This window comes from Urocitellus parryii, chromosome 4, assembly GCF_045843805.1.
Source record: "Urocitellus parryii isolate mUroPar1 chromosome 4, mUroPar1.hap1, whole genome shotgun sequence".
In the NCBI taxonomy this organism is placed as follows: domain Eukaryota; kingdom Metazoa; phylum Chordata; class Mammalia; order Rodentia; family Sciuridae; genus Urocitellus; species Urocitellus parryii.
The window spans coordinates 23,595,698-23,610,307 of NC_135534.1; the positions used below are offsets into that span (position 1 = coordinate 23,595,698).

General features: G+C 36.8%; 1 protein-coding gene across 4 annotated transcripts in view; it reads right to left on the reverse strand.

Moving 5' to 3' along the window:
* The window catches only part of Ttc17 (tetratricopeptide repeat domain 17), a 106,257-nt gene that overhangs the window by 33,285 nt on the left and 58,362 nt on the right, over nt 1-14,610 (reverse strand). For 2 of the 4 annotated variants that reach the window (XM_077798130.1, XM_077798132.1), the window contains exons 17-19: nt 12,708-12,878; nt 2,134-2,393; nt 1,105-1,255 (exon numbers count right to left, since the gene is read on the reverse strand). In XM_077798130.1, coding sequence (XP_077654256.1) covers nt 1,105-1,255; nt 2,134-2,393; nt 12,708-12,878 — 582 coding nt within the window. The remainder of the gene's footprint in view (nt 1-1,104; nt 1,256-2,133; nt 2,394-12,707; nt 12,879-14,610) is intronic. The other 2 variants (XM_077798131.1, XM_077798134.1) reach the window with 1 other exon arrangement.

A 14,610-nucleotide genomic window follows, 5' to 3' on the forward strand; every position in this document is an offset into this window, starting at 1 on the left:
GTAAGTATTCATCTAAATTTTCTTCCTTCATAATTCTATGACATTTAATAACAACATTTAATGAAAATTCATTGGACTCTTCATTTCCATCTTTTATGTATGGACATCATTTTCACTGATACTGAGACAGACCTAACAGAGGCAAGTGTTGTCTTCCTCCTGTAACTTGTTAACAAATGTCAGCTTCCTTTAATAATAGAAGTAACTCACGCTTTTAACTCTAGTCATAAACAAATATCCTTCTTGGTGTCCTCAGAATTTATTACAGGTTTGTTCTTGGATTCAACAAAGCTGACCCCATTATTTATATTTTTTTATGGGCCTTTGCTTTCAGTTTTGGTAAGTACTTAAACCCAATCAAATAAGACACATTTTAATGAGATAAATTTTCAGTCTAAGATAGAAAAATACCCTTATAAAAAAGAATATAACATGTTTAAAAAGGAATTCTATCATCGTTATTTAATTGCTGAAAAAGAAAGTCAACTGGGTGCATGGCAGTGGCCCTTAACATGGAGCTCATAGATGGGCTTCAGGACAAATATGAATCCCTGAAAGTACATGCCAAACTGTGACATATATGTGTTATTTCTCTTAGAGCAGTTCTAAAACATTTATCCAATACTTAAAGAGATTTCTGACTCACAAACACATACTACTACTGATTGGGCCCTATGTGCCAGTGCATTTTAAGTACTATTCACATATAAGGTCATAGAATCCTTACTACCACCATGTTCAGTAATACTATTATCATCCCATTTTATAGATAAGAAACATGAGGAACAGGGAAGTAAATGGCAGAACTAGTGTTTGAACCCTACATGTCTGGTGAAAACTCCTACTTTTCTATATTATACTAGACTATCACGTTAAAAATCAGATATTTAAGCTTAAGGTGATAAAAATATAAGCCAAATAGTTGATAGTTTAAAAAAAAACAAGTAAATATAATATAATCAAAATAAACTTTTTGTACCAATAACTGAATTTGTTCTTTTATTTTCTCACCTAAACTATTCTAAGTCACAAACACATCCTTTGTGAGAAATGAGACATTGAAATCTAAAAGAAGAAACTGGCATCTGAAACATTCAAGTTTACCTTGTGGCCCAGGAGATGCCACCTTGGGACCAGTGATCTCCAGGTTTGCTTGGTAACGATGCCCATTTTCTGCTTGGTTTGATTCAACCTTTTTCCCAGGAGTTTTCTTATCTCCTTTGGGTTTCTTTACACGTTTGACCTGGAATGTGATCTGAAAGACAGAAGTAAGTCAGGGACAAATTAGGCCAATTATGAAATCTGTGCATTCCTGTGGATTCGATGGCTTTAAGAATAACCCAGATGGATATACTAATTACACCATCTGATCATTGGACATTGTACAGGTATGTTGGAGTATCCACTGTATCCCATTAATATGTACAATTATTTATGCTATGCATCAACTAAAAAATATTTTTTAAAATATAAAGTTTCAAAAGAAAAACAAACAATCCACACAACCCTGCAAATCCAGTCCTGCCTTAGGGTTAAGTTCTCTTTTCTAAGTTAACTTAACCGAACTTAACTTAACCTAAGTTAATCTTTTGAAACTTTATATACTCTTGGAAATAAGGTCTTGTTATGTTGAACTACAGGGCTCAAGTGATCCTTCTGCCTCAGTCTCATGTTTGCTGGGAAGAAGGCATTCACCATCATATCCAGCTAATTAATGAAAAATGGGAGCTGGGAGTGTAGCTGTACTTGCCTAGCATGCACGAAGCTCTGGGTTCGGTTTCCGGTATTGGGGGGGAAAAAAGACAAATAAAAATGGTTAATGAAATGAAAATCACAGTCTTGAAGACTGTCTAGAGAACACTGAAAGAAAAATCTGATCTGGGCAATTCCAGGTCTGCAGGAAGTTTGAGTGTGGTTTCATACCCATTTCATTTCCTCCCATCTCCTAGAAGAGTAATAATGAGTAAGTAACATAAAATGCTTCCTGCGGTACATTTCCAATGTGAAGGCTAACCATGAGTGTGGAGTAAAATAGTGCTCCCACACTCAACAAAAACTTCACATTTTGCATACCAGGAGCCCCCAGCCCAGGACCAGGGCACAATTCCATGAGGACTGAGTTGGTAAACTTACCCACTCTGTTGCTTCATCGTCTTCACTTCTGCAGTCTCCATAACAAGAGCTTTTGGCCACTCCATCCTGGGGACCTTTCTTGAGCACACGTATCCCCTGCAAGTCTAGACGTCGCCCCTTCATCTCAAGCGCTCCCCCAAAGCCTTCCAGCGGCCAGGCCTGTTGAAATTCATCCACCAAAGCCAGTATCTCTTCTGACATCTTTGTTTCATCTGAATTCTCCATCTCATCAGAACCATTGCTTTCCTCAACCACTGTACCTGGAATTAAGTTACATAGTTTTCATTCAAATACTCAGTGACTACAACCCTACTTATATAGAAGTGTTGGCTTTGCTTAGAGGCACTTCTAATGTCCACCTTCATGAAAATACCATTTGCATCTTGAAAATTCATAGCAGAATATCATCTCTGCCACTGAGCTGTTGTCAAAAGCCTGGCTGAGAATAATGTAGCAGCTAGATAGCAGGTAGTCAAAGATACACCACTAGTGTGGCCACGAGGACAGCTATGCTATGTTATTTTCTGAAAAACATCCACTTGCTCTCTATATAAGACTTTAACACATCTTTCTTACTACTAGATAGATCATCCAGACATAAACTAACATTCTACAGAACTAAAAAATACAATTAATAATATGGACCCAAGAGACATCTATAGTTATTTCATCCGTCAACAATGGAATTCACTTTCTTCTCAGCAGCATATGGAACATTTTCTAAAACAGACATATTATAGGTCACAAAGGAAAATTTAGCAAATATAAAAAAACAATACTTTGCATTCTATCAGAACATAATGAAATTAAATTAGAAATCAACAATAAGATATGAAAAAAAACACTCTCACACCTGGAGCTTAATAATACACTTTTAAATAATGAATGGACAACAGAAGAAATCAGGGGAGAAATAAAAAAAAAATCTTAGAAGTAAATGAGAATAGTGATACAACATATCAAAATCTCTGGGTCAGTATGAAGGCAGTTCTAAGAAGAAAGTTTACAGTGTTGAGTTCATGCATCAAAAGAACAGAAAGATACCAAATAAATAATCTAATATTACACCTCAAAGCCCCAGAAAAAGAAGAACAAATTCACACCAAAATCAGTAGAAGACAGGAAACAATTAAAATCAGAGCTGAAATGAAACTGGGAATAAAAAAAAAATACAAAAGATCAATAAAACAAAAGAGCTGTTTTTTTGAAAGAGCAAACAAGATTGATGAACCCTTAGCCAAACTAACAAAAAGAAAGAGAGAAAACAAATTAACAAAATTCAAGATGAAATAGGAAATATCAGCATAGACACTACTGAAATACAGAGAATCATTAGAAATTATTTTGAAAATTTATAGTCCAATAAGCTAGAAAATTTTGAAGACTTTGACAAATTCCCAGAGACATATGACCTACCCAAATTGAACCATGAAGACATAGAAAACTCAAACAGATCAATATCAAGAAATGAAATTGAAGCAGCTATCAAAACCTTCCAGCAAAGAAAAGTCTAGGACTGGACAGATTTTCAGCCAAGTTCTACCAAAACTTTAAAGGAGAACTAATACCAATCCTCTATAAAATGGAGGATTATTATTCTATAAAATAGAAAAGGAGAACACTGCTAAACTCATTCTACAAAGTTGGTATCACCTTGATACCAAAACCAGACAAAGCCATATCAAAGAAAGAAAACTTCAGGGAAATATCCTTGATGAACATAGATGCAAAAATTCTTAATAAAATAGGTGGCAAACTGCATACGAAAGCACATTAAAAAAATAGTGCATCATGATCAAGTTGGTTTTATCCCAGGGATGTATTTTTTGGTTCAACATACAGAAGTCAATACATGGAATTCACTACATAAATAGTTAAGGTCAAGAATTTATGAAGTACGGTACCAATTCATGTTTAAAACACTAGAAAAAGTAGGGATAAAAGGAACTTACCTTAACATTGTTGAGATGATATATCACAAACTCAAAGCCAATATTATACCGAATAGAGAAAAACTAAAAGCATTTTCTTTAAAAACACAACAAAACGAGGATCTCACTTTCACCACTCCTATTCAACATAGTCTTTGAAACTACAGCCAGAGCAATCAGGCAAAAGAAGAAAATTAGAGGGATATAAACAGGAAAAGAAGAGCTCAAATGATCTGTTTGCTGATGACATGATCCTTATATTTAGAAGACCCCCCAAAAAATCCACCAAAAGACTTCTAGAGCTCATAAGTGAATTCAGCAAAGTAGCAGATACAAGACCACTCATAAATCAATGTGTTCCTATATTCCAATGATGAATCTGCTGAAAAAGAAATTAGGAAAACTATCCCATTCACAATAAGCTAAATAAAACAAACAAAAAACAAAAAAATACTTGGGAATCAGTCTAACAAAAGAAATGAAGTGAAAACTACAGAACACTACAGAAAGAAATTGAAGAAGACCTTAGAAGATGGAAAGACCTCCTATGTTCTTGGATAGGCAGAATTAATATTGTTAAAATGGCTATTCTCCCAAAAATGCTATACAGAATCAATGCAATTCTCATCAAAATTTCAATGACATCCTTCACAGAACTAGAAAAGGCAGTCATGAAATTCAATTGGAAAATTAAGAGGCCCAGAATAGCCAATAGTGATAAGAGCAAAACAGGAGATATTACAACATCAGACCTCAAATTATACTACAGAGCTATAGTAACAAAACAGAATGGTACTGGCACCAAAACATACGTGAAGGCAGTGGTATAGAATACAAGATGCAGAGACAAACCTACAAAAATACAGTTATCTGGTATTAGATAGAGGTGCCAAAAACACACATTGGGAGAAAAGATTGCTTTTTAACAAATGGTGCTCTTAAAACTGGAAATCCATACTTGGAACAATGAAATCAAACCCCTATCTCTCACCCTGCACAAAATTCAACCCAAAGTGGATCAAAGACCTTGGTGTTAGACCAGAAACTCTGCACCTGCTACAAGGAAATATAGGCCCAACACTCCAACATGTTGCCACAGGAACCAAATTAACAAGATTCCTAAAATGCAAGAAATAAAATAAGAAAATCAATAAGTGGGATGGCATCATATTAAAAAAGCTTCACAACAAAGGAAACAAAAATTTATATGAAGATAGAGCCTACAGAATGAAAATGATCTTTACCACCAGCACCTCAAACAGGGCTTACCATCCAGAATATAAAAAGAACTAAAAAAACTTAACAGCAAAAAACAAACAACAAACAACAACAACAACAACAAAACCAATCAAAATCAAATAGGCAAAAGAACTAAATAGACACTTCTCAAAAGAAGAAATACAAATGTTCAAGAAATATATGAAAAAAATGTTCAACATCTCTAGCAATTAAGGACATGCAAATAAAAACTACATTGAGATTTCATTTCACTCCAGTCAAAATGGCAATTATCCAGTATACAAATAATAATAAATGTTGGTGAGGATGTGGGGAAAAAGATACACTCATGTTTTATTGGTGGACTACAGATTAATGCAACTACTCTGAAAAGTAGTATGGAGATTCTTCAAAAAACTAGGAATGGACCCACTATATGACCCAGCTATTCCACTTCTTGGTATATATCCAAAAGATTTTAAATCAGAATGTTACACTAATGTAGCCACATTGACGTTAATTAACAGCAGCACAATTCAAAATAGCTATGGAAACTAGCTAGGTGCTATTCCAACAGAGGAATGGATAAAGAAAATGTGGTTATACATGCATTGGAGTATTAGCCATAAAGAAGAATGAAATTATAGCATTTGATTTGTATAAATCATAGCATTTGTAAATGGATGGAACTGGAGACCTTTACATTAAGTGAAATAAGCCAGTTCCAAAAAGTCAAAGGTCAAATTTGAATTTGAATTAGTGGGAGCTAATTCAAAATAAGGGTAAGGAAATTAAAAAAAAAAAAAGAAAGAAAGAAAAAAAAAGGAGAGGGAATTTCATCAAAATAGAGGAAAGATCAGTGGGGGGTGGGTGAGGAGGAAGAAGGGAAGGAAAAGGGAAGAATAGTGAAACGAATCTGATTAAACTTTCTCTATGTGCATGCACACATGTGGCATGGTAGGCCCTGCCATTATGTGTGTCTACAGGACACTAATAAAAGAAACAAACAAAGTAAACTGTAAATAGATTGAAGGCAGCTGGGTGGAGTGGGGGGGTGGAGGGGTACGTGATGGGAACTGAACTGGAGTGGGTTGTGTTCCATGCTTTTGTGATAATGTCAGGTTATATCCTGGTGTTGTATATAAAAAGAATTAAAAAAGAAAGAAAAAGACAGATGGCAAAGATGAAGCTTATTATGGTGTGTTATAGTGTACTTTCTTCCTAAAATGGTTACCAAGTTATTATTTATGTTGTTCAAGTACATAAAGCCTCCCATGGATGCTTTTTGGTACAATGAGTAAGAAAAAACTCCTCCAAGAACCTGACATTTCCTCAGTGTTCATAACCCTGCAACCTCCCCTCTGTGCTCAGATAACAAGGAGGCTTGGTGCATATTATCCCGAGTTTCCTAAATTCTTTACTGTTTAACTTTGGTTGTTCATTTTGAATTAATGGCTGGCTCTTACGCTGTGTGTTCTGTGAAAGTTCTCTCTCATCTTTTTTGGAAGTAGATGGGTCACAAAAGCAAATTGCTTATTCCTCCTTTTGTAACAAGTACTGATATTGATTAATCAGAGAGCTCTGGTTGACAGTTCAGACAATGCCAGTCTGTTGTTCCAGTGCAAGAACCTTCAGTTGGCAACTCCGCTTGTTTAGGGATTTAGAACATCATATTAATCAGGCAACGTCAGGATGCTCATACTCAAACTGACCAGATCTATAGCTGCAGTGAGCAATGTATCTTAGAAATGCTGGGGGTTGGGGGTGAGAAACATGGATGACTACTGCAGTTGCAAATGACTTAAAGCTTTGAGCCATATTCACAGGTCAACAATGTCACCCATAGCTCTGGTGGCATCTCCGCCTCTCATCCCATTTTCTACTGCAGAAAAGTGGGAAGGTCTGATATAAAATTGGGGGCACTGTTAGAAATCTCTACAACTCTTCCTTGAAAAAGCCATAGGGTTCTTCTCTTTACTCATACAAGTGACTACAAAATGTACTGCTGTCTTTTCAAGTAAGTTCCTTTCAGGCTTTCCGAAACAATCTGTTGCTTTCTACTGCTTTTTATTATTTTTTTAATTTTAATTTTTTTAGTTATAGTTGGACACAATACCTTTATTTATTTATTTTAATGTGGTGCTGAGGATTGAACCCAGTGACTCGTGTGTGCTGGGCAAGAGCTCTACCGCTAAGCAACAACTCCAGCCCCTAATTATTTTTAATTGTGTTCTGAAACAAGCATATGGGTTTGTCAAACCTTTTTCTTTAGGATATTCAGACAAAAGTAGTCAGTTACTTGCCTAAATTAAGTAGCTGGTAGTATAATATATGCAGGGCTAAGAGGCCTGATTTTCAGTTTCTCTTTTGTTTGCTCTGATGTCCCTAAAATCCAACACTGCACCTGGCACACAGCAGACACACAGGCGTGGAAGGCATTAATGAGGACCTGGGAACCACTGGTTTGTGAGGTTCTTGAAGATCTGCTTCTTTTGCCTTTGTCTTGTCCACTGGCATTTCAGGTCTTTTAACTTTAAGGTCTGCCTTGTCAATTGCTAATGCACTGTCAACCCTGCTGATGGGCGTGCAACAAGAAGTTGAGCACTGGAACACTAGCATAGTGTCTGGTGCACTGTGTGATTTAAAAGTTCTCTGCAGATCACTCAGGAAGGCAGCTCTACAGGGATGCTACTGGGACCCCAAATAGCAACTTCACTGGAAGAGTCGCTTGGCATCTGACTGTGTTCACAGAGTTGTTTCTAAGAGTCCCTCATCTTAGATTCTTTTTCTTCCTTTTCCTATGGCAACCGTAGGATTCTTTGTACCCAGTCTTGAAATAGGAAAAGGCTTTTGATAGGTTTGGCTCCAGCAAAGAATATGGACTTAAAGAAAACTGGCTTTTGGCCAAGAGGAACTGCAGTAAGTGATACCTGTGTATAGTCACACATGGATTCTGTGTTTGGAAACCTTACTTCCTTTCTGTAGGCACTACTATTTGAAAAGCATTCATGTCATTTACCTGCACAAGTTCTGCAAACCCAATTCCCAAAGGTTACTCCTTCCCTGTGCCCCTAACATATGGTAATACATATCATTATAATAAAATTCTTAAGAGAGAGAGGTTTTCATTAATGGAAATTGATGTTCTAATGAAAAGACACTTCAGAACTTACTGCATGCTTCTGCTATTGGCAGCCTTTAGGCCTTTCCAAAGGTTGCTGGGTTGGGGTCACAGGAATTTCTAAAGAAAAACACTGAATATATACATCTTCATCTATACCCCAAAGGTGAGCAATCAATAGATCATAAAGTGCTATGAGTTAGAAAAAGAACAACCACCACCAAATCTTTATTTATTTAGAGTCTACTATGTGACTATCTCTGTACTTGAAGATATACAGATGGGAGCAAAAAGAAAATGAAAGTTCCTGACCCCAAAGAATTAAATATAACCAATTTAGAATCAAGTTGGAAACACAAAACTATATACATATATATTAAACAATAATAGGACAAAAAGAACAAAATATTTGAATGCAACCACAAAATATTTCTCAGAGGAAAGAGGTTGAGCATATATTTTATCTATGGGTTTGTCAGGATTTTGGTTCACAAGCAGCCTCTTAAGTCCTGAAGGAGTACAGTCACGTCTATGTTTGTAGAAGTGAATGTTTACTGAATTCCAACTGTGTACCTGGAACTAAAATAAATGCTTTCCAAATTACTCAAAATCATTGTAAGAAACATTTTAAAAAAATAAATAAACAAGAAAAAGAAGGCTGAGGAAGGTCAAATAATGTGCTCAAGATTTAACAACTAGTAGGTGTAGAGCCAGAGCATGACGACAATATCTCTGACTATAAAACCTATGTTCTTCCTTCCACTGTAAGGGATGCTAGGAAGGAATTCTGAACTAGATGATGAGGTGAAGCAGTGATTTTCAAATGTTAATCAGTGACACATTTTCACCAATCCTTAGCAAAATGAGAAATAAAAAAGGGACAATCAAATAAAACTCTCTCACCCTGATACACATTTATTGGTGTAAGGTTGTAAACAATAAAGAACAGAAACTGACCTTTACCCTGAAATCACTTTTGTACTTTTCTGACATTAACTATTCTGCTTAATGAACTAAAGGTAGTACTAGATTCTAGACTTTTTAAAAATATGACCTTATCAATTAAAAACCTAAAGTTCTTCCAGGTGTAATGTTGCAAAACTGTAATCCCAGAGACTTGGGGGAAGCTGAGGCAGGAGGATCCCAAGTTCAAGGCCAGTCTGGGCAACTCAGTCAGATCCTGTCTGAAAAATATAAAAGGGCTGGGATGTAGCTCATTGATAGAGTGCTCGTCTAGCATCCAAAAGCCCCTGAGTTTAATCTCTAATACCACAATCAAATCATCAATCAATCAATCAAATTCTAATGCATCAAAACCCTATTTAAGAGAAACAAAGGTCTGAAGGTTTCAGGATGAACTTTAGTTATACTGCCTGCTGCAGATCTCAGGCAATTTCTCCGAGTCTCAATTTCTTACCTATAAGAAGGGCTGAATAATATCTACTTCATAAGGTTAGTACATAATTCACAATACTTTGTAAATTATAAAATGTCACACAAAGTTAGTAATTACCATGATAGTGGCAACTGGAGAGAATTCAACTATTTGTATCTTTAAATTTTCCTCCAAATATAGGTTTTTCAAAAATGTCAAAAGTTTTCTTTAATGTATATGCTTAGTTTTTATTATAACACTATTTGTATTAAAAAGTGGGAGTTTTTCTGACTCTGATAACCATACTATAGGAAGCCTACTGGTATCAATGTAGTTCTGTGGACTTGCTGTTAGAACCTGGGGAATAAGAAAAGGATGCCCAGAATTTAGATAGATAATAAAGAAAAGTTAGTACCTGACAGTAAACAGGAAGTGTCACCATCATATTATAGACTGAATTAGAAATGTGAAAAGGAATCCACCCTAAGAGACAGTCTACATGGTGCTGAAAGGGACCTGGAAAAAAACCTAGTCTCAGGGCAACTATATTTATCCCTAGTATGGGAACAGGATGGAAGTACATGGGGATCATGGAACTAAAGAAACCACACTGTTATGATCTGTCTCAGCAATGATGTGTCCAAAAAAAAGGGAGACAAAGGGCAAGATGCTGCTTGGGTTTTATTCTGAACTGCCCTGGGTGGCGGGGGAAGAACTTCTTTGGTAGTTGTAAATATCTTAGTCACTGTGGAGTTCTATTGTTTTGGAATAAATACTATTTCTATAAATGACTAAAATTTCACTTATTACTCAGTTTAATTTCTGTGGATTCTTAGTTTAGCAAGCAACCTCATGATGCTCATTGAGTTGTACAGGTATCTTAATGCCAAAAAAGAGACATGAAGTGCTAGGTACCAGGGAGGAATAGTCCCAATTATAAACAAACACACTGGCCATCAGGTTAAGAATAAATACATCTTTTTGAGTTGGTAAATGGGGTTTATTTCCTTAAAGTCCAATAGTTCTGGGTAAAACAGCTTAATCTACTTTCCTAAACCTGTGAAGGTCATGACTGGTGGAAAACCACCACTGCTGTGTTTTCATCAGCACCAGTGGTGTTCCTTCCCTTTGAGGTCTTTCTTCTCTGAGACATCACTTTTTATATATAATATTAAAAGAAAAGATTCTGTAGCTGTAAATATATTAATCCAATTTATACAGGAAGGCAAATGCATTTCACTAACAAATGCATTCAGTTCACAAGGAATGTCAAGTTGCATAAGACAGGGTATATAAGAAGCTCATTGTCTGATGGGAGACAAGATATGCAAATAATTAATAGTATATGAAAAGTGCTTTGAAAAATAGTAGGAACAAGACCATTGAGGACCACCTAAATGCTTGGAGACCATCATGAATGCTTCATGGAGAAAGTGGCATTTGAGCTGGATCTTGGGGAGCTATCCATTTAAAAAGTGTATGTAGGAGTCACTCCCAGCCTGTGCGAAAAGATAAAGAGGCTCAAGACAGCATGCCATGAGAGGAGAATGGTAAAAACATCTGTACTTCCTGTCATGTAGCACACTAGTAGGTGACACAGCTAGAGAGGGAAGTAGGGGCCAAACTAAGACTTTTGGATTCTTACTTTAGGTAATAGCCACTGAAAACACTTCAATCTATGCAACTTACCTGATCAGAATAACATTTCAGAAACAACTCTTTGGACACACAGAAAGTGGTAATAGTGGTGGCTTCTATCTTTATGTGGTGCTGAGGATCAAACCTAGGGCCTCTTCTGCACTAGGCAAGCACTCTACCGCTGAGCTATAACCCTAGCCCTACTTCTATTTTTAAAAATAGGTACCAATTATGTATATTCGCTTGCTTTGTCTTTGTCTTTCTCCACATGTAGAGACTAAAGTAAAAGGCTACTGCAACAGCAAAGATAAAAACAAAGTTTGAATACAGGCAGTGGTGAGGAAATAGACAAGAAGATGGTGGACTCAACAGGTCTTAGAAACTGATTGGTTATAGTGGTGGCTGAGTCAGTTGTGCTACATTAAAAGGGGATACAGGAATTAGAAGCAGCTCAGAAAATAGGATGAAAATAAAGTCAAGTTCAATAGTGGGATAAAAATAAAGTCAAGTACCTCTGGCATATCAAGATAAGAGCTCACTAAAAATGTAGATATAAAAACTGGAGTTTTACAGAACTTCTTAGCTGAGCGCACAGCTTTGAAGTCACTGGTATATTCAAGGTCTCTGAGTCACCACCAGGTAAGACACAGAGGAATAAGAAGACCAAGTTTAGATACTGGGTAGCTCCACAGAAAGAGAGCAGAATAAAGAATAAGTAAAGGAAACTTAAAAAGAGTCGATCTTGAGGGTAGGCAAGAGCAAGCGATTCCAGAAACCAAGAGGAGAGAAAAGAGTTTCAAGAAGTGAGAGTTAGGTGTAGTTCCAACTTGAGAAAACTGGTCAAGAAGAATGAATACTAAAAAGAAGTCATTCATTTTGGCCATTCTAAATTGACAACTGTTCAGCATGGCACAAAATGTCAGAAAGTGGAATGGTGGCATGTCCATTATTCTACACTTGTAAATTTTATTGAGTTAGTGTATATATAGCTGATTTTTCTATTTTCAGTGACTTAATAGAATAACAACACCGAGAAGAAAGATTGGTATATAATGAATCAAATTTGTTCTAGCAAAAGATAGTGAGTTGGAGGAAAGAGGAAGTGTGGAAACCACTATCACATTAGAGCTTGTTTTCTGCCTTGCGGCTGAGAGTCACCCTCATGATTCTACAACATGAGTGGCTGTTAAACAGGAGGAAGCGAACTCTTGAAATGAGGGAAAAGCCGAAGCTTAAAGATAGAGAGAGTTGATTTTTCCCCAGAAGCACAGCCCAGGTCAAATCAACTTACTTTCAAGTCTAAGGGCATCTGAGTCTCTCCCTGAATTCTCAACAGAGAATACAGGGTCCTCCTCTGTTCCTCTCTCAAAGGGCTCTTCTTCAGCAGCATCCAGTGACTGTGAGTTGTCAAAATATTTCTGTTTGTCATGGCTGTTGTCCAGGGTTTTCTCATGACAATGACCTCAATGACAAGAGACACAGATATAACACATTAGAAACATCTCTCTTGAGTTATCCCACAATGCAAGGTTCCAAAACATCAAAAAGAGCAAAAAGGTGGCAAGGCTAGTTTTTCTCCACACACATGAATTGGTGAGCAGAAGCACCAAAAGCAGATCATTATTTTGTCAAGTTTTTCACTGAACTTCAAGTTTCGGTTGCTAGGCTATTCTAAGAACCAAGTATTTTTGGGGAAAAAGATCAAGCCCCAAGATTTTGTTCCATTCTTAACAACTATGTAACAGCTATGAAAATACTCCCTTGAAGTTAAAAATATCAAAAAGTTTTCCTTCTGTTTGCTTTTAAAGGTGAAGAATGACAGATCAGTACTTGAATATAATAGATTAATTATAGCAGAGAAATATACTATTCTTGTGTCATAGCTTAAAATGACATACACCAAAAGGTGAAGAATTATTAAAAAAGTGAAAACCAAGGAGGGTAATGATAGAGCTTCCAAACTTAAGACTGCAAAATAACAAAGGTGCCTATTTTTCTTTTAGAAAACAAGTTGTGGAGTGGGGCATGGCGGACACACCTATAATCCCTGCTATTTGAGTTGAGGCTGGAAGACCCCAAAGTTCAAGCCTACCCGGGCAACACAGAAAAGAAAAAAGTTCTGGTCATATAGATAAAGATTCATCTAAGCATAAAATGCCAAATCTTGAATGTAATCCTAGCATTGTTTGATACTTTTGACTTGTACTGTGAGACTGACCTCTACTTAGAATCTTGCCTACGAGTCAAAGGGTTTTGATTCTCCTGGGAATTGTGTGTTCATATGTATTAAAAAAATAATATTTAGCTCCATCTGATGGTCATTTTCTGGGAAAGAGAATACTGGGCTGTTGTGTCTGATGTGGCAATGATGTAGCTATGACATTAGTCCCTCACTGGCTTGCTGAACAGGTGTCTTCTTCCTCCCTCTGTCCCATTGTTACCAAAAAATGCATCCTCAGTGGAAGGCCACAGATTTTTCTGCTAGAGAACAATTATTTGGTTAAGTGTGTATAAGTAACTGCTTTCTTTCAAATACGTCAAAAGTCATTTTTTGGAGAATGTTGTCTTTATTTAAAGAGACATACTCAAACTAGTTCTCTCTGTACCAATGGAAGAACAAGAACCCTTTTTCTGGATTTGATAGCTCCCTTTTAGGTGCCATGACTTAAGAAAATACTTCTCAGGCTATTTCCCTTATTGTACCAAGAAAATGTAGTGGACTCAACACCTTCTTGAGCACAGAGTTTGGAGTAGGGAGACTACATGCCTGGGGAATCACTTTCCATTTTCCAATTCTGCACTCTCACACATCTGAGACTGCTGCACACAACAGAAGTACTGCAGACAAGGAAGACCTAAAGAGAGCTGAAACTCTCAAGAAGCTTGTAGAAAGCTGGGAGTGGTGGCACAGGCCTGTAATCCCAGACTCAGGAGGCTGAGGTGGGAGATCCCAAGTTTGAGGCCAACCTCAGTAACTTAGTGAGGCCCTCAGCAACTGAGAATCTATCTCAAAATAAAATATGAAAAAGACTGGGGAGGTAGTTCAGTGATAAAGCACCCCTGTACTCAATTTGCCAGTTTAAAAAAAGCTTCTACATAGAACAAACAATACCGAGGCAGTGCGCTGTGCCAACTGTGTGCTTCAGAGAAGCAGCTTTGAGTAAGGGGAACTTGAACTGTGAAGAACAGGCAGG